The 24,333-nt window shown below is 54.2% G+C and overlaps 2 protein-coding genes across 2 annotated transcripts; one reads left to right on the plus strand and one right to left on the minus strand.

The window, feature by feature from the left end:
• Positions 1-4,642: 4,642 nt before the first annotated feature.
• GNB2 (G protein subunit beta 2) lies at positions 4,643-10,129 on the plus strand. The gene is made up of 10 exons (XM_004386733.2): positions 4,643-5,009; positions 7,288-7,433; positions 7,656-7,694; positions 7,811-7,917; positions 8,239-8,302; positions 8,386-8,548; positions 8,644-8,710; positions 9,054-9,255; positions 9,349-9,565; positions 9,645-10,129. The coding sequence occupies exons 2-10, from the start codon at positions 7,377-7,379 to the stop codon at positions 9,749-9,751; spliced, it is 1,023 nt and encodes a 340-aa protein (XP_004386790.1). The 5' UTR covers positions 4,643-5,009; positions 7,288-7,376; the 3' UTR covers positions 9,752-10,129.
• A 2,112-nt stretch (positions 10,130-12,241) lies between these two features.
• On the minus strand, positions 12,242-22,200 carry GIGYF1 (GRB10 interacting GYF protein 1). Its single transcript, XM_023741093.1, has 27 exons — positions 21,118-22,200; positions 20,177-20,325; positions 20,012-20,076; positions 19,753-19,916; positions 19,526-19,655; positions 19,313-19,408; positions 19,011-19,122; positions 18,776-18,884; positions 18,343-18,383; positions 17,943-18,113; positions 17,455-17,708; positions 17,230-17,338; positions 16,583-16,720; positions 16,294-16,394; positions 15,923-16,094; positions 15,630-15,796; positions 15,384-15,484; positions 15,177-15,290; positions 14,944-15,044; positions 14,576-14,658; positions 14,311-14,469; positions 14,006-14,233; positions 13,551-13,735; positions 13,285-13,445; positions 13,026-13,189; positions 12,814-12,943; positions 12,242-12,712 (listed from the first exon to the last, which is right to left on the minus strand). Exons 4-27 carry the CDS (start codon positions 19,785-19,787, stop codon positions 12,660-12,662), a joined length of 3,114 nt encoding a protein of 1,037 aa, XP_023596861.1. The 5' UTR covers positions 19,788-19,916; positions 20,012-20,076; positions 20,177-20,325; positions 21,118-22,200; the 3' UTR covers positions 12,242-12,659.
• Positions 22,201-24,333: the final 2,133 nt, after the last annotated feature.

The following is a 24,333-nucleotide window of genomic DNA, read 5'->3' on the forward strand; positions in this document are numbered from 1 at the left end:
TCTTCCTTATTCATTGTCCAGCTTTCGCATGCATATGAGGCTATCGAAAATATCACGGCTTGGGTCAGGCGCACCTTATTCCTCAAAGTGACATCCTTGCTTATCAAAACTTTAAAGAGGTCTTTTGCAGCAGATTTGCCCAATGCAATACGTCATCTGATTTCTTGACTGCTGCTTCTATGGGCATTAATTGTGGTTCCAAGTAAAATGAAATCCTTGACAACTTCAATATTTTCTCCATTTATCAGGATGTTCCTTATTAGTCCAGTTGTGAAGATTTTTGTTTTCTTTATGTTGAGGTGCAATCCATACTGAAGGCTGTAGTCTTTGATCTTCATCAGTAAGTGCTTCAAGTCCTTTTTGCTTTCCACAAGCACAGTTGTGTCATCTGCACATTGCAGGTTGTTAATGCCATTTTCCTCCAATTCTGATGCTGTGTTCTTCATATAGTCCAGCTTCTCAGATTATCTCCTCAGCATAAAGATTGAATAAGATAAATGCTTTGCAGATAATAAGTCATTTAATCCTCATAACCACCTAATTATTATCCCCATTTTGCAGATGGGGAAGCAGAGGTGTGGAAAGGTTAAGTGACTTGCCCAAGGTTACCCATCTGGTAAGTGTCAGAGCTGCAATTTGAACCGAAGCATGCAAAAAATGCTTATCCTGGGGCAAATGTTGTCATGCTTTTATTCATTCCTTAAATGTTCCCTATGTACCTGATAGGCACTGGGAATAAAACGGCTCATAAAACTTGATCCAACTCCCATAGAGTTTACTGTTCATCCAAGAAGATGGATGAGGAAACAATTAATTCAATAAAGTCAGCTAGAGATTCTCACATTTCATGTCTGCATTCAGATTGGCTGAACCTGAGCCCCCGGTAATGATTCCAAAGTGGTAGGAACAGGCCCTTCAGATCCCACACCTTGGAAATGAGTTGGTACCTTGTGGGGATCTGACCATTGCTTGTTGAGCTCTCACCCAGCCCTCTGCCAAGTAAACCAAGTTCCTTGGCTTCTCAGGGAGCCCCTGGCCCAGTGCAGGTGGCAAATGCCCAGGAATAAACAGAGTAAAGGCTGCAATAGGAATGGAGCCAACATTGCAGTGGGTCACCAAAAACAGTGTGGTCAAGGAGTGCTTGACAGAAGAGGCAATATTTAAAAGAAGTCTGCGGAAATGACCTGAATTTTCCCAGCTGATAAGGAAGTGGTATTGGAGTGGGGGTGGAAGGCATTCTGAATAGGGGGGACAAGACCAAGTCTATGTGTCATGTAAAGAGGCTTGGGCCTTCTACTACATCGTTTTGAATGGGAAAGTTATATGACCCAATTTGCATTTTAGAGCTATATCTCTGGCAACAATTTGGAAGGCTGATTAGAGAGGAACTATCCTAGAGGTCAGGAAATAGGCAAAAACCAAGGTATGCAGCGTGCAGCAGAAAGGATGGATTTAAGTAATATTTAAGAGGTAGCACTGACAGAATTTATCCACCAGTGAAAGACTACTAGCCTTACTCTAATACCTCTGTCCTTCTTTCTTTGTTAATAATGTTTTAGCTGGGTACATGGCTACAGATTACATTTCCCAGCCTTTCTTGCATCTGGCCAACTTCGGAGCAAAAGTTAGTGATGTCCTTAAAGAGAAAAGGACTTATGCTTCCTACCTAACCTCCCTTCTCAAAGGATGAGATTCAGATACAGTGCTGTGAGCTGCCTGGGCCACTTTGGAGCCTGAGATGGAAGCTATATGTTAAGGACGGCAGAGATGTCCTGGAGTGTCTACTTCGGAGTTGTTGTTTAAGCCACTATATTTTTGAGTCTCTTTGTTATAGCAGCTTAGACTATACCCTAACTAGCTGACCATCCTTTGGGAAGCCCCTGGGTGGATGGTGCTGTTAACTAGGTCAAGAGAAGGAACAGGGTGGGGAAGAGTAGGGTGGGTAGAAAATGATCAATTTAGTTTTGAATATGTTGAGTGTGAGATATCTGTGAGCAGCGATGTGTAGGAAATGTTTTAACAACCATCTCTTTTTTGGAGTGTGGGAAATCCTGATCTGAAGCATTTGCTGATTTCCATGGTGTAAATACTCTCACTATGGCTGATTTCAAGTTACTACCATCAACGTGACTTCTCTAAACAAGGAGTTGGGAAGAGAGGTATACAATGGACTCTTGTGAGCTGGTATGAGCTGGCACAAGCTGACTCCAGCCCACCACTGTCATGAGCATCCAAATGGAGATATCCAATCTATAGTTGGATATACACCAAGTCTGCAACGGAGAGAAAAATTTAGACTAGAGATAGAGGTTTGAGAATTATGAGCAATTAGGGGGTAGCTAAAGTGACAGTAATGGATGAAATCACAAATGAATAACATGGAGAGTGAGAAGAGAAGAGGAGGCTGAAGTTGGGATCCTGGGAAACACTAATGTTTACAGGGTACCCTGAGGAGGAGGAGGTCAAGGAGAAGACTGAGAAAGAACAGTCAGAGGAAGGAGGAAGTGTCCCAATGACCCACTGGAGTCAGTTCCTCCACAAGTGCTCAAGAGCTTCTGCCTTCTCAGGGAAGTTGGTCATCCATTGGGCATCGCCTACCTCTCTGTATCCTTCTCTCTCTCTCTTTCTCCTGTCTTTCCCAGCATCATCTAAACAAGCCCCAGGAGCTCCCATCAAAAACCAAATACCTTGACTCTGTAGTCTCCTCCCACTGCTGCTCCATCTTTCTGCACCCCCTCCCAGCCATGATTCCCAAAGGCTTGGCCACTTGGGTGGACCCAGTGCTTCATTTCCCACTCTCCCTCAGCCCACTTCAGGCATACTCCTGACCCCCACCATCCACTGCAAATGCTCTACATAAGGTCTTCCGTGGTCTCCATGTTATTCAATCCTATGCACACTTCTCATCCAGTTTTGCTTCATCTCTCTGCAGCATTCAACACAGTTTATCATTCCCTTTTTGGGACACTCTTTTCTTTTTGTTTCTGGAACTCCATATTCTCCTGATTTTCTTCTTAGTTCTCTGGCTACTCTTGGCATCTTGCTCTCTTCCGTCTGACCTCTAAATGTTGGGAGTTTCTCAGGGTTTGGTCTTAGGCCATCTTGTGTTTTCCCTGAACCTCTTTATGACTTCATCTGCTCTAATATGCCACTCACTCCCAAGGCTCTATTCCAACCCAGACTTCTCTACTGAGCCCCCAGACCTGCTTCTATAGCTCCCTATTGAACATTTTTCTTTGCTTGTCTCATAGACACCTCATACCTAACACCTCTCAACCCGAAACTCTTGATCTTCTTCCCCAGATGTGTCCCCTCTCAAATGTTCTTGTCTCAGTGAATGGCACTTCCAGGCAATCAGCACTAATTGTTATTTCAGTGATTATCTACCATCTGTCTCCTTACTGTAAGCCCTATGTAGGCAGAAGATAGCGCACATGTTGTTTATGGTTGTATCCGCACTGCCTGTGACAGTGCCTGATACTAAGTTGGAGCTCAATAAATATTTGTGGAATGAATTAAAACAGAGAAGTGTATCAGCACAGAAACCAAAGTGAGAGGAGCAGTGCCAGATCCCCTGGTGAGTTAACAAAATTTGTTTCTCATCCTAGGCAGTTAGCTTTCTGAGTGACTTTAGAGAAGTCATTTTGCCCATCTGTAGATTGAGGAAATTGAAATAAACTATCTGTAAGGTCCCTTCCAAATTCTAACATGTAACTGACATCTATTATCTACTGTTAGTATGTCATTGAATTCATAGGTGCACATAAATAGGATTTGTGCATAACTAAGAATGTGATTTTTTTCTTATTGTCTTAAAAAAATGTGCTTTGAAAATCTACTTGTAATGCCCTTCACAGAGGTCAATTCTGATACTTTAACTTTTAAATTGCACAAGAGCTCAATGAAAGCTGTTTGTTGACTTGAACTTTCCAAAGCATTTTCCCAATTCATGCAGGTCTCCCAACAATTCAAGAGACTTGCAGAGAGGTAGCCATCAACTCTCATTTTACAGATGTGGAAACTGAGGCCTATATCAGATTTTCATCCCCTTACTGGGATGGGCCACAGGGGAGTTTCATCAAGAGGCCAGTATTGATATAATTGCATAGTAAAGTTGTTAAGACTGCCTTGGTTCATATCTCAATTCTGCAGCCCTAAGTATCTGTTTCTGCTCCTATAAAACGGAGATAATGCTAGTACTTAACCTCACAGGATTGTCGTGAGGATTAAATAATGCACGTATGGAACTCAACAAACATGAGTTGTTATTAAAGGGTCATGCAGCCCTATAAAGAGCTCTATAAAAGCCCACTGGCAACACTGGAGAACTGCCTGGGCAGGACCCTTCTTACAGCATTCCCAGGGGCCCGCACAGGCCGCCACCCATTCCAGCTCAGGGACTTGAAATCACTGCTCTGCCTTCTAGTGGCCGACCCTGCCCTTTGCCCGGCCGGATCTCTCTGGCTCCACCCCTTGAGGAGGAGCGAGGCCTCAGCAGGGCGGGAGGCGTGTTCAGTGGAGAACTGGGGCGTAGAGCTCCTGTTCCCAGTTTGGAGCCGCCCAATTTGGGAGGGGCAAAAGGTCTGTCACATGACCACTGAGCACTTTTACCCTCCCCTATGCCGGTACCACCTCTGCCAGTCCCAAGGGGAATGTATTGCTCCTTTTTGGAAAGAAAACCACTTATTTTAGTCCATGTTGCGTCGAAATAGTGTTGAGTAATATCTTTGCCAAGATTAGTCAATCCTTGCACTTTAGGTGGTATATTCTCTTCCTACCTCCCCATATTAAGTAGTTGGTCTCGCCCAACCGGACCCTGGGTGCGGCGGCGACGGCCGCGTCACTGGCGGGCGGGATCCCTCCGCTCCGGGGAGAGCAGTGCTGGACGGCTGAGTTGCGGTGACTGAGAAAATCCATCCGCGTCGCCGCCGCTGCCGCCTCCGCCGCGGAGGAAGACAGGACCTCCCGCGCTCTTCTAGCCACCCCTTCGTAGAGTCCCACCGCCACAGGTACTTCCGCTGACAAAAGGAGTCCTCATCCCCCCCAGCCCCAAATTCCTTTGGGGGAATCGCTCTTCCTTCTGTCTCCATGGTCTGGCCTCTTGGGAGCGGACGTAACTCTCCACACCTACCCTCCATTCCTCTGGCCCCGTCGCTTCCAAACCCGGAAGGGGAACTGGGGGACCCTGGCCCCCTAATAATGCACGCGCTCCCTGCATCATCAGCAGCTTTTTGCCGGACCCCAGACCCTATCCCAGCCCCGCCTACCTCTTGCTTCCGTAGAAGTTGGGGGGCCAGATTAGGGGCTTCTTATGGGCCCCGTCCCGCCCCCTTCCCTCACCACCACCACCCTCTCGCCTGCTCCTGGGTAGCACCCCCCCGTGTCCTCCTATTTCGCCCTCCGGCATTCATTCGTCTTGCAAAACTCCAGAATCCTCGAAGAGGCAAGCAAGGCCGCGAGGCCACCCTTCCCTTCGTCTCCACCCTACCCTCGATTTGGGTTCTACCCGTGGTTTCTGGCTCCACTACCCTAAAACTTACGAGACTCCGGCACCCTATTCCCTTTACTGATCCTCACCCTAAGCCTACCTCCCAGGCGCCCCCCCCACCCAGCTTTCTTTTGGGCAAAATGGAGGTCGTGGGGGCCGGAGAGCCAGGCCCACTGCGCTTCGCAGCGCGGCAGCGGCCCGCGCCTTCCAGCTGCCGGATCCGGGGACCCTTCCCTGTCATCTCCCTTTCGCCCCGCCGGATCTGCGGAGGCATCCCCATTTCTCCTTGGGGCCTCGACCTCTGAGTCCCCAGAATGGGGGACTGCTAAGGGGGCCCTGGAGGGTGATGGGGGCTGACGCCTGGGAGAGTCGCCCCCGCCCCCGCCCCCAGCGGCTTTCTCCTGGCCTGCTGCTTGCTTCTGCTCCAGGCCCCTGGCATTGCCGCCGGCTCTGGCCTGCTGGCCCATGTAAGGAAGGGGCTTTGTCTGGGGTTGGTGGGGAGGTTCTCTGTTCCCCTCCTCTTTTTTTTTTTTTCCTGAGGGGCATCCCCTGACGCTGGCGTAGAAAGCTGAATTTACAGAGGGGAAATGTCAGTGGGGAAGAGGAACGCCCAGGGCCTGGGGGGAAGTGGGAGCTGGGTGGGGGACGTCTGGGTCGGCAGAGTGCAGTGTGCTTGGCCCGATCACACAGGTGTCCAAGGAGGGGGGTGGGGAGCCAGACTCCGGGCCCTGGAGCCCGGCCAGCCAGGCCCCTGGGGCTCCGCCGCTGAGCCTGCGGGATGGGCTCCTCGGGTGCCGAGGGCTCAGGGGCTGGGCCGCCTGGGGCCGCCTGCCTGCCGCCGCCGGCGCCTGGGAGAGAGCAGCTCTGTGCCTCGGGGCCAGGGACCTCTCTTCCGAGCCCTAATTACTTGAGAGCGGCTCCCGCGGGCTTTCTGCGGGCTCGGGGAGACTGGCGGCCTCGGCGCTGGGAGGAAGAAGTGGCTTGCTGCCCTTGCCCCCACCCGCTGCGGGCGGCTAATGGGGCACAGCCGGCCTGGGGATTATCCGGAGTGAGCCGTCCCGAACCTATTAGTGCCCAGTCGGCTTTTCCCAAATCCTGTAAACAGCTACCCTGGCCGGTTCTGGGGAGGGGCAGGAGGCTGGGCCGGGCGGGGGCGACGGGGCCGGGGGTGGGGTCACCCACTCTACAGGTCTCTGCGGTGGATGCGGTTGCCGTGGCAACGGGGCTAGGGTGGGGGCACTTCACCAATGAGGTGCTCTCAGTCCGGGTGACGGTTGCCTAGGCAACTCCAAGAGCAGCCCAGCTTCCCCCTCCCGTATCCCCCCCCACCCCCGCCCCAGTTGAAGCTGGGGATGTGTGTGGAGGGTGTGCTGCGTGTGCGGGTGAATTTAGAGAGGCACCGCCCCTTTTTAAATTAGGTGCTTGGAGGGCCTTGCCTGTTCGGGCTGGGGCGGACACCAGGTCTGTTTTCGAAGGGACTCCCCCACCACCACCACCCCCAGTTCCTGCCGCGGGTGTCCCGCCCGGACAGCAGGCCGAGGGAGGGGTTTCCCCCGCGCTTCCTCTTGCACTCCCCGCTTTGTTTCCGGGAGGCGGGAGGAAGACTGGGGAAGTCTGCCGTTCTTCGGCAACGTTTCTCCTGTTCCAGAGACTGGGTTCTGCCCCTGGGACCGCGGCCCCGGCTGCCGCCCCCTCCCACTCCAGCCGGGTGCTTACCCCTTCCGGGCTGCGTTCAACCCCGCCTTTTCTCCCTTCTTCCCCGCGGCCTTGGGGCCTGACGTCAGCCCTGTAACCCCCAGGCCTCGGGCCAGCAGCGAGGAGCTGCCTCCCCCAGCCCCCGTCCCGCGGCCCCCAGCCGCCCCCAACCCCGCCCCACGGGCCCGGCGCCATGAGTGAGCTGGAGCAACTGAGACAGGAGGCTGAGCAGCTCCGGAACCAGATCCGGGTAAGGGCTTGGCAGGCAGGGGTGGGGAGGCTGAGTGGGCCCCGAGGTTTGTGTGCACTTCTGCCCAGTGCCCTGCAGTGGGCCGGGTGAGGGCTTTTTGCGGGGGATGGTACCCTAATCTCTCAATGCCTCATTCTCTTCACTCGTGTGTCTGCTTTCCTCCTCTTACTCCCCCTCTTGCTTTCTTCTCTCCTCTCTGACTGGCTCTGCCATCTCTTACAGGATGCCCGAAAAGCATGTGGGGATTCAACACTGACCCAGGTAAGAGAAACTCAGGGCTGGAATTGGGGTTTAGGGAAGGAGCAAGGATTTGAGATATACTGCTCAGTGAAGCCCTACTACCTGAACCTCCCTGAGCTTTCTGCCTCCACCTCCAGATCACAGCTGGTCTGGACCCAGTGGGGAGAATCCAGATGAGGACACGGAGGACCCTCCGTGGGCACCTGGCAAAAATCTATGCCATGCACTGGGGGACAGACTCAAGGTGTGTGGGTGTGTGTGGTTGGCTTGGGGCTGTGTACTCATGGGTTGACTTTATAAAAGCAGGCAGAGTACGGGGGTGGAGGGCAACCTCGAAGATCCTGAAAGACTTACAGGATGCAGTACGTTGGGGAAGATCATGACTCCCAAACATCCCTACCAGCACTGGGGGAACAAGGATTATACCAACAGGAACTCCTGGGCTGCTGCTGGAAGTTATCTCAGAAGGGCCTCCTTCCAGATAGGGGAGTGGGAGAGTGTCCTGCCTCCAGAGGAGGGCTTCATGACCTGAGCCCTCTTCCCCTCCCTTGCTACTCTCCAACAGGCTGCTGGTCAGCGCTTCCCAGGACGGGAAGCTCATCATCTGGGACAGCTACACCACCAACAAGGTACAGGCTGTCCCTGAGGCAGGACGGGGCTGGGCTGCAGGGTCCTGGCTGGCTCTGACCCTGACACTGCCCCTCCTGTCTAGGTCCATGCCATCCCACTGCGTTCCTCCTGGGTCATGACCTGTGCCTATGCACCCTCAGGGAACTTTGTGGCCTGTGGGGGGCTGGACAACATCTGCTCCATCTACAGCCTCAAGACCCGTGAGGGCAATGTCAGGGTCAGCCGGGAGCTGCCAGGGCACACTGGTGAGAGGAGTCTGGCAAGGCATGGGCACTATTGTGGGGGGAGGGGCTGCACTGCCCTCCCTATTGAGACCTGGCTGACCAGCCCCTTTCCCCAGGGTACCTGTCGTGCTGCCGATTTCTGGATGATAACCAAATCATCACCAGCTCCGGGGATACCACCTGGTAAGGCCCTGCTGGGGTGTCTGGGCTAACTCGCACTTCCTGCCTCGGGAGTCACTAATCTCAGTCCTTAAAGGTATATACACCTTGAACACGAGCCAGGGCAGAGTCTGCCTTCTGAACACCTAGCTTCCCACTCCTGATAGGCATGAAGGGGGTGGGTGAGGGTCCCCTCTCCCCACCTACGGCTCTCTGACCTGGGGCAAGAGCAGGCTTCTGTGACCTAGTGGCTCCAGGGTCCCTTCCGTAGAGGCTTCTGGGCTCACCTGGTAGAGGGGTTAGGGAGGCAGGGAATCTGTCCTTCACCCCATCTCTGATTCTTACCTTCTTCCTGTTACCGCTCCAGTGCCCTGTGGGACATTGAGACAGGCCAGCAGACGGTGGGTTTTGCAGGACACAGTGGAGATGTGATGTCCCTGTCACTGGCTCCCGATGGCCGCACCTTTGTGTCAGGTGCCTGTGATGCCTCCATCAAGCTGTGGGATGTGCGGGACTCGATGTGTCGACAGACCTTCATTGGCCACGAATCTGACATCAATGCCGTGGCCGTAAGTTCTGGGGCCAAAGCTGAGGCGGCCCTTTTCTCTGCCAGGCTCCTGGCCCTGTTCTGTACCCTCATCTCACTCTGATCCTCTCTGCAGTTCTTCCCCAACGGCTACGCTTTCACCACGGGCTCCGATGACGCTACGTGCCGCCTTTTCGACCTGCGAGCTGACCAAGAGCTCCTTATGTATTCTCACGACAACATCATCTGTGGCATCACCTCCGTAGCCTTCTCACGCAGTGGCCGGCTGCTGCTTGCTGGCTACGATGATTTCAACTGCAACATCTGGGATGCCATGAAGGGCGACCGTGCAGGTGAGGCCTGGGTGGTGGTGGGGGAAGGCGGGACTGGGAAACCAGGCAAGGTCCGTTCTGACGCGCCCCTCCCTCACAGGTGTCCTCGCTGGCCATGACAACCGCGTGAGCTGCCTCGGGGTCACTGATGATGGCATGGCTGTGGCCACAGGCTCCTGGGACTCCTTCCTCAAGATCTGGAACTAACCGTCCCAACCCCAACTGGGCCCAGGCTGGGAGGGGCCCTGCCCATGCCCACACTACAGGCCGGGAGCTTTGGGGCTGGGTGCACCAAGCCTCCCTCCCCGGCGAGCCATGGAGCCTTGGGTCCCTGCTCCCCCACCCAGGTTTGGTTCCTCCCGGGGCCCCCACTGTGGAGATAAAGATGGGGATAGAATGGGGGAAGAGGAAGGGTAGAAAGCCCTCTTCCTTTTGCTGCCCTGGAGTTAGGGCCCCACCCCTCTGGAGGGCCAGAGGCAGGAGGTGGTAACTCTAGGGGCTGGCTTTTTTAAAACTGGTTTTATTTTAATTTTTATTATATTTTCAGTTTTTCCATAAAGGAACCAATTCCAACTCTGTACCTGGTCTCCACCCTTGTTTTACTCAGTTTGGTTTCTGCTGCCTGAGGTTGGGGGGCAAGAGGGGAGCTCTCTCCGCCCCACATTCCTTCAGGCCAAAGCTGCAGTCTCTGGCAGAGCTGCTGCCAAGCAGAGGCATAGCCGGGTGTTCTTTTAACACACCTAGTCCTCTGATCTCTCACCCAGTTAGGCTGGCTGACCACAGCTGCCCAGCCTTAAGCATCTCACTCACCCCCAATGTCCCCTTTTCCCCAAATCAAGACAGCAGTAGAGGCAGAGAGGGAGAAAACACACCAAGTTTTATTGGGGGGAAGGGGGTATTTACAGGGGCAGGTAAAACAGAGGTCACAGAGGGGAGGGAGTGGGTAAAAGATTGTAGGGACAAGGCAGACAAGGGAGTACAGAATGACCCCTGCACCAACCCCAACCCCAGGAAGGGCTGGAGAGCAGCCAGGGCCCAGGAAGACTGGGATCGGAAAGGACAGCAATGGAGTCTGAGTCCCTGGGCTGGGGGGCTCAGGGGCTTGTAAACATTGACCACTCTCAGAAGGGGATGGGGGTGGGAGAGGGCTCCCCCTACACTTCCTCACAGGGTTAAGGCCTCTCCAGGCTCAAGGGCCCCCAAAGTTCAAAGTCTCTTCAGCTGGGGGGAAGGGGAAGGAAGAGACAGGAAAAAGTATTATGCCCCTCCCCTGCATTGAGTGCAGCAGGGGTGGGGGGGTTACATTCAGTCACAACAGTAGTCCCCCCCCCACCCCTCTAATGCCACCAAATACTGGTGAGGGGAAAGGGGGAGCTGGGGGGCCAGCAGCAGCAAGACATTTCCCCCTGGCCCATCACCCCCTTATTGCTTTAGAGAGAATATTGTCTTTTCACGGACGCTAACACTGTTGAAACCAGGGAGAAGCAGGAGGAGGGAGCCCTTCAACCCCCAAGGCCAGCTTTATCCCCCAACACTGACCCAGTTGCCACTTTGGTGCAAAAAAAAAAAAGAAAAAGAAAAGAAAAAAAAGTCTCTCTGGGGATTGACTAGGAAAGAAAAATGGGGGAGAAACCACTCCCCATTTCTCCAGGACCGGAAGGATAAATACATTCATGGAGGGGAGGCAGTGGCAGAATACTGCCCTAATACTGCACTCTGAGCAATGAGGTCGACAGGAGAAATTAGATGAGAAACCAATTTAAAGAAAAAAAACACAAAACACAGATGGAGACAAACCAGGTAGGTGATTAGGAATAAGAAGTCAGTGAGAAATAGAAAGGGCGGCCTACCCCTGACTTAGGAGAGACAGACACTTCTATTCTTACTCCAACCTCACTCAACATTAAAAAAACTTGTCAAGGGGGCAGGGAGGGAAGAAGTCACTTCTCTCCCATTTGGTCAATGGAGGGATCAGAGCAGAGCTGGGTGGTCCACATTCCACACAGCTGGCAGTGGGAGAGGGGGCTCCCTTTGCCACCCCCCCACTTTACAACCCTAAGCCCCAAGCTGCCCCCTCTCTTGCCCTTCTACGCCCCTCCACTTGCCCCCTTCACAGGAGAAACAACTCAGTCCATTAAGTGGTACCTTTCTGGCTCCGGGAGGAATCATCCGCTCCCACCTCTCCATGCTCAGGGGGGGAGGCAGAGGGTTGTGGCCCAAAGAATACATTCATGTGGCAAGGCAGGGAGCTGGGGCTTTCGGCTTCACGCCCAGGCCCTCCCCGCAAATGGCAGTGGTGGGGGAAGCCCTCACCAAGGCCAGAGTCAAAGTTCTGCTGCCAACAGCCAGATGAAGTTGGCACTGGCCTGGCCTTTCCCATCTACCCATCAGCCAGCACAGGATGCTAGCCTGGGGAGTGGAGGCGACTCACCCAATTTGTGCAACTTTCCCCCAAAGCAGCAAAGCCAAGGGGCTACTTTGGCCCCCACCCTGGACACCTCTGCCACAGTCACAGCAACAAGGGAGCCGTTCACAGCGGGTCCGGCAGGCGGGGCTCCGAGGGGGCCTCGCTGTGCAAACTGCTGGCCCCCCAGCTTCCAGTTACCCCAATGGCCCACCTTACAAGGGCAGGGAGGGTAAGTGCAGCCACGGGGGGCAGGCAGGACAGATCCATAGGGCCTGTGTTCCCACTGCCCCAAAACAACAGTGTGTTTTTTCTTTCAGTCTTTTTTTTTCCTCGTTATTTTTCTTTTTTTCTTAAAAAAAAAAACGAACGAACCTCTGTGGACCTTCCATCGTCACCCCCACTATCCCCAGATGGGCAGAGGTGCTTAGAGTCTGGTCTTTTTTTTGTCTCTCCTAACGTTTTCTTCCATGTTGTTTAAAATAAAAAAAAAAAAAAAAAAAAAAGGAAAAAAACCCTTCCCCCCAATCTGTAAAGTGCCTTGTGGTGGGTGAGTTAAGGTGCATCGTGTGGTTTGTAACAAGTGCTGGGGACCCTGCCCCTGCCTCCTCCTATGCTCCTTGTGGGGAGCCTGCAGGCTGGAGACCCAAGGGTCCAAGCTGCTGCCGCTGCCCCTGGCCTACAGCCCAGGGGGCTGGTGGGATGGGCTGGTCAGTAGTCATCCACGCTCTCTATCTCACCAGAAGATCCGTGCAGGGAGTACCCTGAAGCCAGGGAGAAACCTGGATTGGAGGTCTGTCCCCCAGGATTCTCCGGCTCTGTGCTGAGGAAGGAGCCTCCTTCCCCTCCCCAGCCCCAAACTTACCCAAGATGCTAGGATCTGAGTGCAGCATCAGTGCCCGCCTCTTGGCCTTGCTGCCCTCCCCAGGGCCAAGTTTGGTGCTGTGGTTGCTCTGAAAGGCTGTCTGCAGGGAGGCACTGCTCAGCCAAGCCTCCTGAAGGCAGCAGAGACAGCGGGTAAGTGGGAGGGCGGCAGGGCCACCGCCCCCCACCTGCCAAGGCTCTACGAAACCTCACCTGCTGCTGCTGCCGCTGCTGGCTGGCTTTCTGCTTGGCCCTCCGTTCCAGGAATTGTTTGGCAAATTCTTTGGCTTCCAGCGTGTCCCCCAGGCAGGAACGGATATAATCATGGACATCATAGGGGGATTCCACCTCCTTGAGGATCGCTACAGCCATGGGCACTATGGGGTGGGATGGGGTTGTCAGGGCCCACCTGACCCAGGTCTAGGACCCCTGGCCCCAGCCCAGCCAGCCTCCAGGGTCCACCTGCCAGTACCGTCCAGGCTGCCCGTGGTGCTCAGTGTGTGCAACATCTGCTCACACCACTGGGTGAAGCCATCCTGGGGCCTGGGGATGCCCTGCAGCAGCTTCAGCAGCTTCTCTTCCTCCTCTGTCTTTTTGCGCACAGGCCGACCTGACAGGTGGCTGTACGAGTCACTGAGGGGAGCAGGAGGGGGTGGCTCAGAGGCAACAAATTGGCTCAGGTGTTCCGCATCCTTCCACCCCCTGACCTACCATGACTCTCCAGGCCCCAGTACCCACCTGAGAGATGGGCTGCTCCGGCTGTTCTTCAGGCCTAGGCTTCGGGCCAGGCTACCACCACTTTTAAGGGTGTCCTCCCAGAGTCCCAAGCCACTGCTGCTGCCCCCACTCTTGTCAGGCCCGCCCCACAGCGGCCCAGTCTCAGCTACCCACTGAGACAGGGGGGCAGTGCTCAGGCCCCCAAGCTGTTACAGATGGCAGGAAGTCAGGGAGGCTCAAACAAGGGTGCCCAAGAAAGCTAGGTAGGGAGGCTTGTTTAGGTGGCAAAGGGTGGGTGAGATGAGGGCTACAGAGAAAGGGATCCTTCAAAGTCAGATAAGGAACCAGGGCCTAGGTTGGAAAAGTCTGGACTCAGTGATACCCCTCCCCCATGTCACCCTGGAAGCTGACTGGACAGGGTTCCCAAGGGCCCCAAAAGGTTCCCCCAATCAACAGGAAGGGCCCAGCCTGCTCACCGCACGGTGGCTGGGGGCCTGGGCCCGCGACGGCTCCCGAGGCGGAGGCTGCTTGTGCAGCTGCCGCTCACCCTCCAACTGCAGCTCGAGCAGCGTCTTCATGGAGAGGCCTTGCTTGGCCAGGCCAGCCCAGAGTGGGGGTGGGGAGCTGGGGGCAGGGGGCACAGGGCCTGTGGCCACTGCCTGCTGCTGCTGCAGAAGCTTCAGCAGCAGCTCCTGTTGCCGCACCTGAACCAGAGAGACAGGTGAGGGCAGCTGGCCTGACCCAAGCACAGCCGTCCCACAGGGCTCAGCTGGGCCCCCACCTGCTTGCGCCGGAACAACTCCTCTTCCTCCTGTCGCCGCTTCTGCTCCTCTTGCTGCTGCTGCTGCTGCTGCTGGCGTCGCTTCTCCTCCCGTCGCTTCCGCTCCTCCTCCTCCCGCTTCACCCTGAGCTCCACTTCTCTGCGCTCTTGGAACTGACACTTTCAAAAAGATTAAATATGAGACCTGGGGGGACCTGGCCTAGGGAGCCTACCTTGGTCCAGCCCTTGACACCCAGGGCCTCCAACCCCAGGAATGCCTACTCACTTTATGTTGCAGCTGGAGCTGTTCTAGAATTGGACCCTGAGTCGAAGAATTAATTGGTATGTCCCAAAGACTGGCCTCACCACCTGCAGGAGGCAAAGGCAGCTTCAGGAAGAACTCCAGCCCCTCTGGTCCTGTCAAGTAGTCTGGCTCCTCACCCACAAAAGGTGAACAGAGCAGCACTGGGATGAGAAACAGACATGGGACACCCTACTCACCCAGGGACTGCCAGGGGAGGTAGCGAGGCCTGGCAGAGATGGGTGGGAGCATCAAGAATTCAAGACAGGATCTCTCCTGTCTGCTTGGCCAGGGGAGGGAGGGAGGGATGGGCAGGGAACTGGGAGAAATGAGAGGTCTGGCCGGCCACACACCTGACTGTGATGAGGCTGAGGTATGTATGTCCCAGAGGGGGCTCGAATCTGGCACCGACAAGGAACGGTTCATCGTCGGGAGCAGGTTCTGGTCCCCACCTCTGAGGGGCAAACCATGGATTCTCAGGACCCTAAACCCATTCCTTATCTTCCCCATCTCCCCCTTCACATATCCTGGGTTTTGTACACAAACAGTCACACAGGGATGCCAACAGATGGACCGGCCCACAGACCTGGGGGGTTTGAGAGCCTGGAGCTGCTGCAGGAACGCTGTAAGCTGCTGCTGCTGTGGCGGCAGGTCTCCCAGAGCTGCCTTTTCCCGGAGCGCACTCGGTGGGAGCTGGCGGCTGCAGGGACACAGCAAGGGGGTGCGGGGTGGGTAGGGCCACACCCAGCCAGTGCCCCAACCCTACTCTCAAGTCCCTCCAGGGCCCCCATACCTGCTGACCAGCTGAAGAAACTGCTGGTGCTGCAGCTGCTGGTACAAGGCAGCTGCTGCCAGCTCCTGTTGCTTCTTCAGCCGCTCCTGATCCATGTTTCCCTGCGTGAGGAACGATAGCAATGCCAGTGCAAACGGTGGGAGGAGGGGACATGGCAGGCTCTCCTGAGGTCCTGCAGCTTTTACTTTGTCCTGCTCTGTACCTCCCCCCGTTCCCTGTCCCCCAGACCTCCGCTCCCATGCTCACCAGCAATGGGGGTGGTGAGGGCCCCGGGGCAAAGGGCACACGGCCCCACATCTTGATCACTTCACCCAGGGGCTGGAAGCCCTCGTCACAGCCCCGCTTCACAAGCAGTGACATGGAGAAATAGCCAGCCTGGAACCACTCTGCCATCTCCTGTGTTGTGAAGGGGCCTGGACCGAGGGAGAAGCAGGGCCAAAAAAAAACCATTGGGGCCAGGAGGCAAGCCTAAGACCCATGAGTAAGAATGGCCTCCCTAGCACTCCCCTCCTTGCCTCCTCCCTGCACTCCAGAGGTACCTTGGATTTCCCCCTGCGGGTCCTTGTAGAACCACTTGCGGGCAGCGCCATGGCTGAGTGGGAGAGCAGTGGCGGCTGCAGAGTGGCGCAGGCCCTGGGCCTGCAAGGCAGCTGTGAACTGCTCCTCTTCCAGGGAGCTGTCTTGCAGGGAGGCTACCAGCTTCTCCGCCTCCTGGGAGCCCGGGAAGAGAGGTCAGCCTCAGCCACCCAATCACAGCAACATCAGGATAGGACTGGGGCTGGGGTCAGGTCAGGTCATGGATGTGGCAGGACAGAAACGGGAAGTTTGGAATCTGGGGCAGGGACAGAAGAATGGCTGTCTGTCTCTTGCAGGGGAGGAGTCTTAGAGCTTTCTTAGGTCCCCCTCACACCTGTTGCAGGTGTTTCAAGCCTTCATCATCCTCCAGATCTCCGGGTGGGCCAGGGGGTGAGCCCACCCCATGACTTAGCTGGATTCCTCTCATATCGTCTCCTAGGAGGAGTGAAAAAAGGTAGCACGAGGGAAAGACAGTCCCCATCCACCACCAATCCAGAAAAAGAGGCTCTAACCACCTCTAGCCAACAAAAATACCCTGTGCTTCTCCACCGCACAAGGGGAGGAGGTGCTTTCTCCACCAACCCCAGTCCACACAGGGAATTGCTCTGCCCTGCCCTGTCTACCTTCAGCTGCTGGCAGCTCTTTCTCCACAGCTTCATCACCTTCTCCATTGGTTCCCCAGAGTGAGCCCAAGGTGGGCAGTGGGGATGAGGAGCTGGACGACTTCTCCTGAAGAGGCAGTGGGGTCAGTTCCTTCCCACCTGAAAGAGTAGTTACCAAAACTCAAAACCAAAGAACTAGAAGGTTTTAAAAGTGATTTAGTACAAACCCTCCATTTGTGACCACAGCTCGGGCCTCTGGGCATTGGGCCCATCAGATGCCCATTTAACTTTGGTCAATTCAACTAACATCCAGTTATTCAGCACCACAGACTCCAACGTTGTTCACTTACTCTTGTCCTGTACAATTCAGGACACACGATGCATGTGGCCCATCACTGTACAGGACTGTATGTACAATATGGGTTCTTTAAAAGATTCTCAAAGGTCGTTTTGATGACATGTGATTTTTGTCTGATACTGCCTTTAAAGACAGAGCTTTGCTGTTTGCAGACTCCTCCCCCATTTATGAAAGCACCTGCTTTCCTTTCGTTTCTAAGCAGCTTTACCCTAGAGGGGGGTGAACAACCAGTGCTCAGTCAGGTACTCAGCCCCTTGCCCACCTGGCCCAGCTCAAGGCTGTCATGCCTCATCTTACCCTGAAGGCTTACCTGCCTCAGTCCCATCCTCATCCAGCCCTTCTGTAGGCTCATCCTCCTCTTCCTCCAGACCCTGGAAGTCCAGCTCCTGCTCCTCAGGAATTGCCTCCTTGGGGCCCTTCTGGATGGGGTTAGGGGATATGATGGGGAGGTAAGGGGCAGAGAATGGGTGGGAGCACGAGAACCCCATCAACCCACCGACCTCTAACAAAAATCTTCCCGTCTCCTCACAGATACCTTGAGAGGCAAGAAGGCCCCAGAGGCATCGAAGGTGCCCATCTCTTCATCCTCATCGTCCAGGCACCACTCCGGGAGCCCGTCCTTGTCATCATCAAAGCCATCGGGCCCTCGGCACCTCCGAAGGTGGGAGCTGCCTCCCCCAGTTCGCCCCTCCTCTTCACCACACCCTCCTCGATCCCCTCGTAAATCAAATTCAAACTTGCGACGCCGTTCTCCATGTTCCCGCCAGCCAGCAGAGCGGGGGCCGCCATCTGGGCAGGAAAAGTTGGAGGAGGAGAACCGGTATCCTAGTCAGGCCAGAGTCTCCACTCTTCTGCTGCCCACCAGGATCCCCCCAGAAACAACTGCCATTTCCAGGACTGCTTCCTTACCACCCCCACTCCAGAAAGCTTTCTGTTCCTTCCTCTTGGCCAGAGAAGCCCACCCTCACGGGATAGTTCTTGCCCTTCCCCCCACCCCAAATGCACAGCTGGCCCCTATCTCACCAGGGCTGGCTGAGCGCCAGCGATCACCATCTCGCCGGGGGCCTGCCCCAAGTCTCCAACTGCCCTCTTCCTCATCCTCTTGCTCCTCTCGTAGAGAACGCCAGTTCTCGCTATCTGAGCGGGCATGTTCCTTCCGAGGGCCAGCCCCTCCCTCCTCAAACCCGGATCGTGCTGGAGGAGGAGTGGGATGAAGGCACTGTTAGCAGGATGGAAGGAATGGTACCTGGAAGACTCTTGCTATCAACGCTTGCTGGTGAATGAAGAACCCAGCTCCAGGTTCTCCTGCCCCTCTCTCTCTCTCCCAGTAAACATTCCCCTAACTGGGGTGATCCGTTTCAGTACCGCCCCCTCCTCACAATGACCCCAAAGCCCTGCACACCACTCTCACCCCACTCCATACCTCCGTCCCTTCTCACTGACTTCTCAAACCGTCTCTCGCCCCTGCAAGAGGTAAAGGGATTGGTCAAAGCAGTCCAGCCTGCCCCCACGCCAAACTGTGGATCTCTGCACATGCCATCCGTTCTGCCCAAGAAAGGTGGAAGATGGGAGGGGACAGAGAAAACTAGGGAAAAGTCAAGCTTATGGGAAGGGAACACAGTGGGGCACAGAAGAGGTCACAGGGACAAACAGGTCCTAAGAGAATCAGAAGGGAAAGGGGCAGAAAGGACCACAGGGGCTCAGAGAGCACAGAGATCTCCAACAAGGCTTTCCTTGGTAGGTCCACCGTTCCCCTCTAATGACAAAGACCCAAGCCTCCCTCCATGGGACCCCGGGACCTAACCCTTGAGCTTCTCTCTGCTCTGCCTCTATGCCACACCTCCTTTAGACCACACCTGTCATCCCAACTCTGGCTACGCTGGATCTCCCGGGGATTCCGTCCAAAGGCCCCATCGCCTTCTTCAATGCTTCTTTGGTAAAAGCAGCTGTCACCGCGGCCACGGCCTGGAGGAGGGATGAGGTCCACACAGAAAACTAGGTGATGGGAAACCACCAGATAACTGCTCCACACCTCAAAACCACGGGCACCACCTCTGCCCACCCCCTAGAACACTTAATAACCCCCTCTACCTCGGCTTCTCGTGCTGCCCCTGCCACGGGAGGTGCCACCTGCGGGGGGACCAGCCCCTTTCCCCATCAGTCTTAGCACAGCCACACTGTTCACTGACAGGGAGAAGTTTCTCTGAGGAGGGAGCCAGGGGTGGGAGTGAGGACCCAGGCACCCAACCACTCCCCAGCCCTTGTGCAGAACCACAAGCTCCACCATCTATCTTCCCCATGTCAGTCCCCTCTCCTCCCCAAACCCAACACCTCGACTGCAGCCTGCCACCCTTCCCAGGACCTGGCTGCCTCAATCCCCAGCCTGGCCCCACCTGCTCCTCCTCAGTCAGAGGCTCCAGTGCCAGGGGTTGCAGTGGCTCCTCCTGTAACACCGCAGCAAACTCCTTGTCCTGGAGCTCATCGGGGACCTGTCATTTGGGGCAGGAGTACTGAAAAACCACATGCTCCCGGGCCCTCTCCACTAGCTGAGGCTGAACAAGCCAACTGGTCGTACACCTCCCACGCCCACCCGCCCACACACCCACCTTGTTCTCTTTAACAAAGAGGGCCAGCATCTCCTCTCGCCCATAGCGATAGTCAGCAAGCTTGTATTTGGGCGTGGCAGGGGATGGGGGTGGGGAGGCCACACTGCCCCCACTGGAAAGGGCCCTCAGCCTAGAAAAGATATAGAGAGGAAGGAGAAAGATAGCAGTCAGAGCAGCCCTATTCTTCATCCTGCTTTTCTACGCCACCCAAAGCACATCTGACTCACCACTCAGGCCCAAAATTGAGGGTCTCTGCTGCCATTATGGAGCTGGGCGCGTTTCCTTGAGGTCGGAGGGAGTGAGCAGAGGATAGAGGACCTGCGTTCACTCTCCAATAGCTGTGGAGGCACGGGGGAAACAAGGCCTTGGAGAAGAGCAGCCCAGAGAACCCCTAGAAGGTCAGGAATAGGTAGGTACAGCACCTTGGCAAACACAAGGACAGGCATCAGGCTTGGGGATGGGACACCTGGGCTCTAAAGAACTCACCTGAGCCAGCAGGTGGCAACTCACACCATTAGTTAACCAGAGATGAGTCAATATGGATGAAAGACCTGGGGGAGGGGAGAAAACAGGGAAGCTCAAGCCCCTTCCAGCCTCTGTAGGGGCTTCCATGCAGGGACCACTCTCTCCCACCCTCTGCCTTAGACTCACCTGGCAGCCTTGCCCTGGAAGCAAGTAGGGCTGGGCCGCACTCTCTTCAGACAGGGGCCTATGCCGAGTGAACTAGGGTTCCCAAGCTACTGGATACTGGTCTGACCTCAGCAGTGACTGGGGAGGGACCTTCACATCTGAGAAAGGTCCTTAATGAGAAGCAAGGAGAAGAGGCGGGTTAAATTAATGGGTCAGATGGGACTCCCTGCCTCTGGTCCTCCTGTCCTATGTAACTGGAAAGGCCGACAGGCTGCCTGGAGTTTGCCTGTCACCCAGAACAGAAGACCACAGCCCCCACTTCTTCTCATCTCTGTCCCCTCTCATTCTGCCTCATGAGCAGTTAGTTCATTCAGCAAACACTGAGGGTTCCTGGCGGACAGGCAAGTAGCTAGATGCCAGAAGTATGGCAGAGAACCCGCCAAACATGGTCTCTAGGTCGTCAGCATTCTCCTTGAAGGCAGAGACAGGAACTGTGGTACAGCATTCACTAAGGAAGGTACTTAAGGTATATACAAACATTCAAAACAGAGATAAAAACCACTGAAAGAGAAAACCACCCTACAAACAGAAAAGGTTAATTACAGACAGAATGAGAAATAAATCTGGGAACAAAACTACATCCCGTATGACAAAAATCGGGGTTGGCTACTCGGAGGCTACAGCGCAGGTACTCAGCCGGGCAGATGCCCAGGAAAAGGGAAACAAGGGAGGCTATCCCAGGGCCGAGGATGGGGCACACACTGCAGGCTCCAGGCAGGAAAGCCTGGCCAACACATCCAGGGGCAGGTACACCAAACAGGAATAAATACCAGAGCCCCTTGCCCCAGAATCAGGAGAAGTCAATCATAAGTACAAATAAAATCCAAGACGCGAACAACATCATTATGAGAAAAGCTAGGGAACGGGTTCGCCCATCATAAAACATATACAAAATCAGTTACTTTACTGCTGGTATCAGAAGAGGCAGCAGCGGCACTCTGTCCCTCTAACGAACAACAGAAGAGACTCGCGGGAGGAGGCTCATCACCGGCGGTGCCCGAGCAGAGGTAAAGGTAGTGTCCCACGGAGCTAGGCAAGGGCTTCCGTCACTGGCTGGTAGGGATGCTGGAGCAGATGTCCTCCACAGTACCCATCAACTCCAAGACTCTCTAACTCTGGGAAGGAAGAGGAAGAAGGGTTTCACCAAAGGTGTCAAAGGAAACAGGCTCTCTCACCTACAGCTGGCAGCAAGAAGAACAAGTAAAACTGCATGATAAACACAGGATCCACTCCTAGAATTACAGCACTTTCGGGTGAAAAGCAGCTTTTTAGAGATGAACTAGAGCTAGGCGAGCCTCCCCCCAGCAGGGGCATCTCTTCCACAACAGTCTCTGTTGGACATTTCCGGTGATGGCACACGCAGCGCATGCCACACCTCACAAGGCCATTGGAGGGGTCAAGTCTGTCAAAAAGTTCTTCCTTCCAGTAGATTAAAGCAGGTCTCCCAAAACAAAGTAAGGGTAATTCTTTCTCTACACCACAACCCTTAAGATATTTGGGGGGAAACTACTGTGTGCCTAAGTCTTCCGTACTCCAAGAAAAACACCCCATGTTCCTCCTAACAAACCTCAAGACAGGTAGTTTGCAACTCCTTACTAGCCAGTTCACTCTAGAAGAGCCCGTCTTCCAGAGGGGACAGAACCTCGTCCTGCAGGCATGGACAGGCTGGGGGCAGGGAGAGAGGGGAACAGAAAAATGGGAAAACTGACCCTCCCCCGCTTCCAGAGCATGGCAACGACAGCTTTCCACTTCTTGCTTTCACCTTCTGTCCCGGTATAAGCAGCAAGCAGAGGAAAAGTGGTTTAAACAAGTGTGAGAAGCAGGGAAACTCCAGAGGCAAGCGAAAGGCAGTCAGGGGAGAAAAGGAACCTCAGAGCAGGAAAAGGTCAAAGCCATCCCATCTTCTTGGGGAGAAGCTAGGAGTCAAAGTTCAAGACTTTAGGACCAACCAGAGAAGGGTTTGGTCCCAGAAGCTAGATAGCCACCTGGCCCTGCCTCGGACCAAATGAACCACTGTAAAGCAGCACAGATGGCACCCCCCAAACTGGGGTGCAGCTCTGTTCCCCAGGGGAAATTTGGCAGACATTTTTCATTGCCACATTTGGAAGGGAAGTTGCTATTGGACTCTAGTGGGTAGAGACCAAGTATGTTGTTAAATAACGTACAGGACAGTCTCCCACCGCAAAGAATTATCTGGCCCCAAATGTCAACTATGCCACAGTTAAGAAACCCTCCTCTCCGCTATGAACATAGGTAATGCCCATTCTATGTTTATGGTGAACAATGGACAACAAAAGAAACCACAATGACTCTAGTTCATTCTCTCCTCTGAACAGCAGGAAAAATCATTCTCTAATGATACTGTCCCGTGAGAAAAAGCTGAGGTCCTGCTGGGAGAGAAAGCCTGGAGAAACTAGATTTTAAAAACACAAAACTGTTCTAAGTTTCTCTATCACAAACTCTCAAATCAAGCATTTGAATCTCTTTCCTATGAAGGACAGAGCTGGAGAGGCAGAGGGCAAAGAACTAGGGACCGAATCCTTTTCTGCCTTACATTTTCCTGGCTACTTCCTCACACGGCTCCTTGCAGCTTATCCACTACCTCTCTGCCTGCCCTCAGTATGTCTACCTCATACCTCATCTACCCACTCCCTATCCTCCCATTTCTTCTCTTTCTTGGGCCTCAATATAGGCTCAAGTAGTGCAATGGTTAAGTGCTCAGCTGCTAACCAAAAGGTCACTGGGTCAAACCAACTCAGCGGCTCAGTGGGAGAAAGACCTGGCAACCTGCTCCTATAAAGATTACAGCCTAGAAAACCCTATGGAGCAGTTCTACCATGGCATGGGTCGCCATGCATCGAAACTGACTTGATGGCGCCTAACAACAACATCTGCTCACTCCTCTAGCATCTGAATTACTGCCATTAAAAGGCTGCCCCCTGCTGGAGACTAGCAGAGAGGACACACACTGGTCCTCAGTGCTCACACAGGCTGGAGGGGACCAAAGGCAGACTGATCTGGGGTCCAGAACTCAAGGGAGGAGGAAAAGACCCAACAACAGGGATACACACTAAGAGCATTATTTCCTTGCTCCATCACCTCTAAGATTAGCCGGATCCAGAGCAGTGTCCCTTGGCACGGAAGGGTACCACTATTAACAGCAGAGTCTCAAATTCCCCAGCACTTGGAGCAGCCACCCAGCCCCAAGTCTGTGGAGGTGACTCGGCCCTTTCTCAGGATGGAAACATTCTCCGTTGGGTTGAGAATGGTGAGGCTTAAAAGGGGAGTAACAAGCCTGTGCTCATCCTGGCTGGCTCCAGCTCTCTACACTCTGAGCCCTCGTGGTAAATAATGCCACTTAACATTTGTATACTATTTATCAGTTTTCAGAGCACTTGCACACTTTTCCTCATTCGATCTGGGGCTCCAGCCAGGGAAAACAAGGAAGGTAAGCTGCAACTGCCCAACAGGGTTTCCCGACCTCCCCTAACACGATCCAAGACTGGAGAAGGATCACCAAGCAACAGTTAACCATCCCAAATGCTCAGGCATACTTCGTGAGTTTAAAACCATTTTTATTTTGTTAGTTTTTTTTTTTTTTTAAACCCTTCACACAACCTCTTCTCACCTTCTCTCCTCTTAAACGTGACTACTTTTTCTACTCTAAACTCCAACCACAGATATAAAAGTCAGGCCAAACTGGGGTCCTTTAACCATCACATCACATACAACACTAAAGCACCCACTGGCTGAAAAAGCTAGTCCAGAAGTCTAAGCACACAACTCACTTGATTTCAGTCACCACAGGAGACCCTAGACGCCCCTACCTGCCCAGGCGATGGCAGGAACACAAAGTCCAGATTTGCCCCCAAACCCTTCCCAGTAATGTGACAATGGGGACACAGATCCACAATCTAGGAAATAAAATTGGAGCTGGGGTGGAGACTGAGTGGCCTGGAACTGCAAAGGGAACGGTAGAGATGGGTGTCAGAGACCAAACTCACATTGGGTGAAGCAGACCAGGACTGGCCTATTAGTACTGATAGTTTCAGTTCCCAAAGCAAAGGGGGCAGCAGGTAAATTGAAACTGGTGTGTTAGCCTGGAGGGGCACAGGAGA

This window comes from Trichechus manatus, unplaced genomic scaffold (assembly GCF_000243295.1).
Source record: "Trichechus manatus latirostris isolate Lorelei unplaced genomic scaffold, TriManLat1.0 scaffold00170, whole genome shotgun sequence".
Classification (NCBI taxonomy): Eukaryota; Metazoa; Chordata; class Mammalia; order Sirenia; family Trichechidae; genus Trichechus; species Trichechus manatus.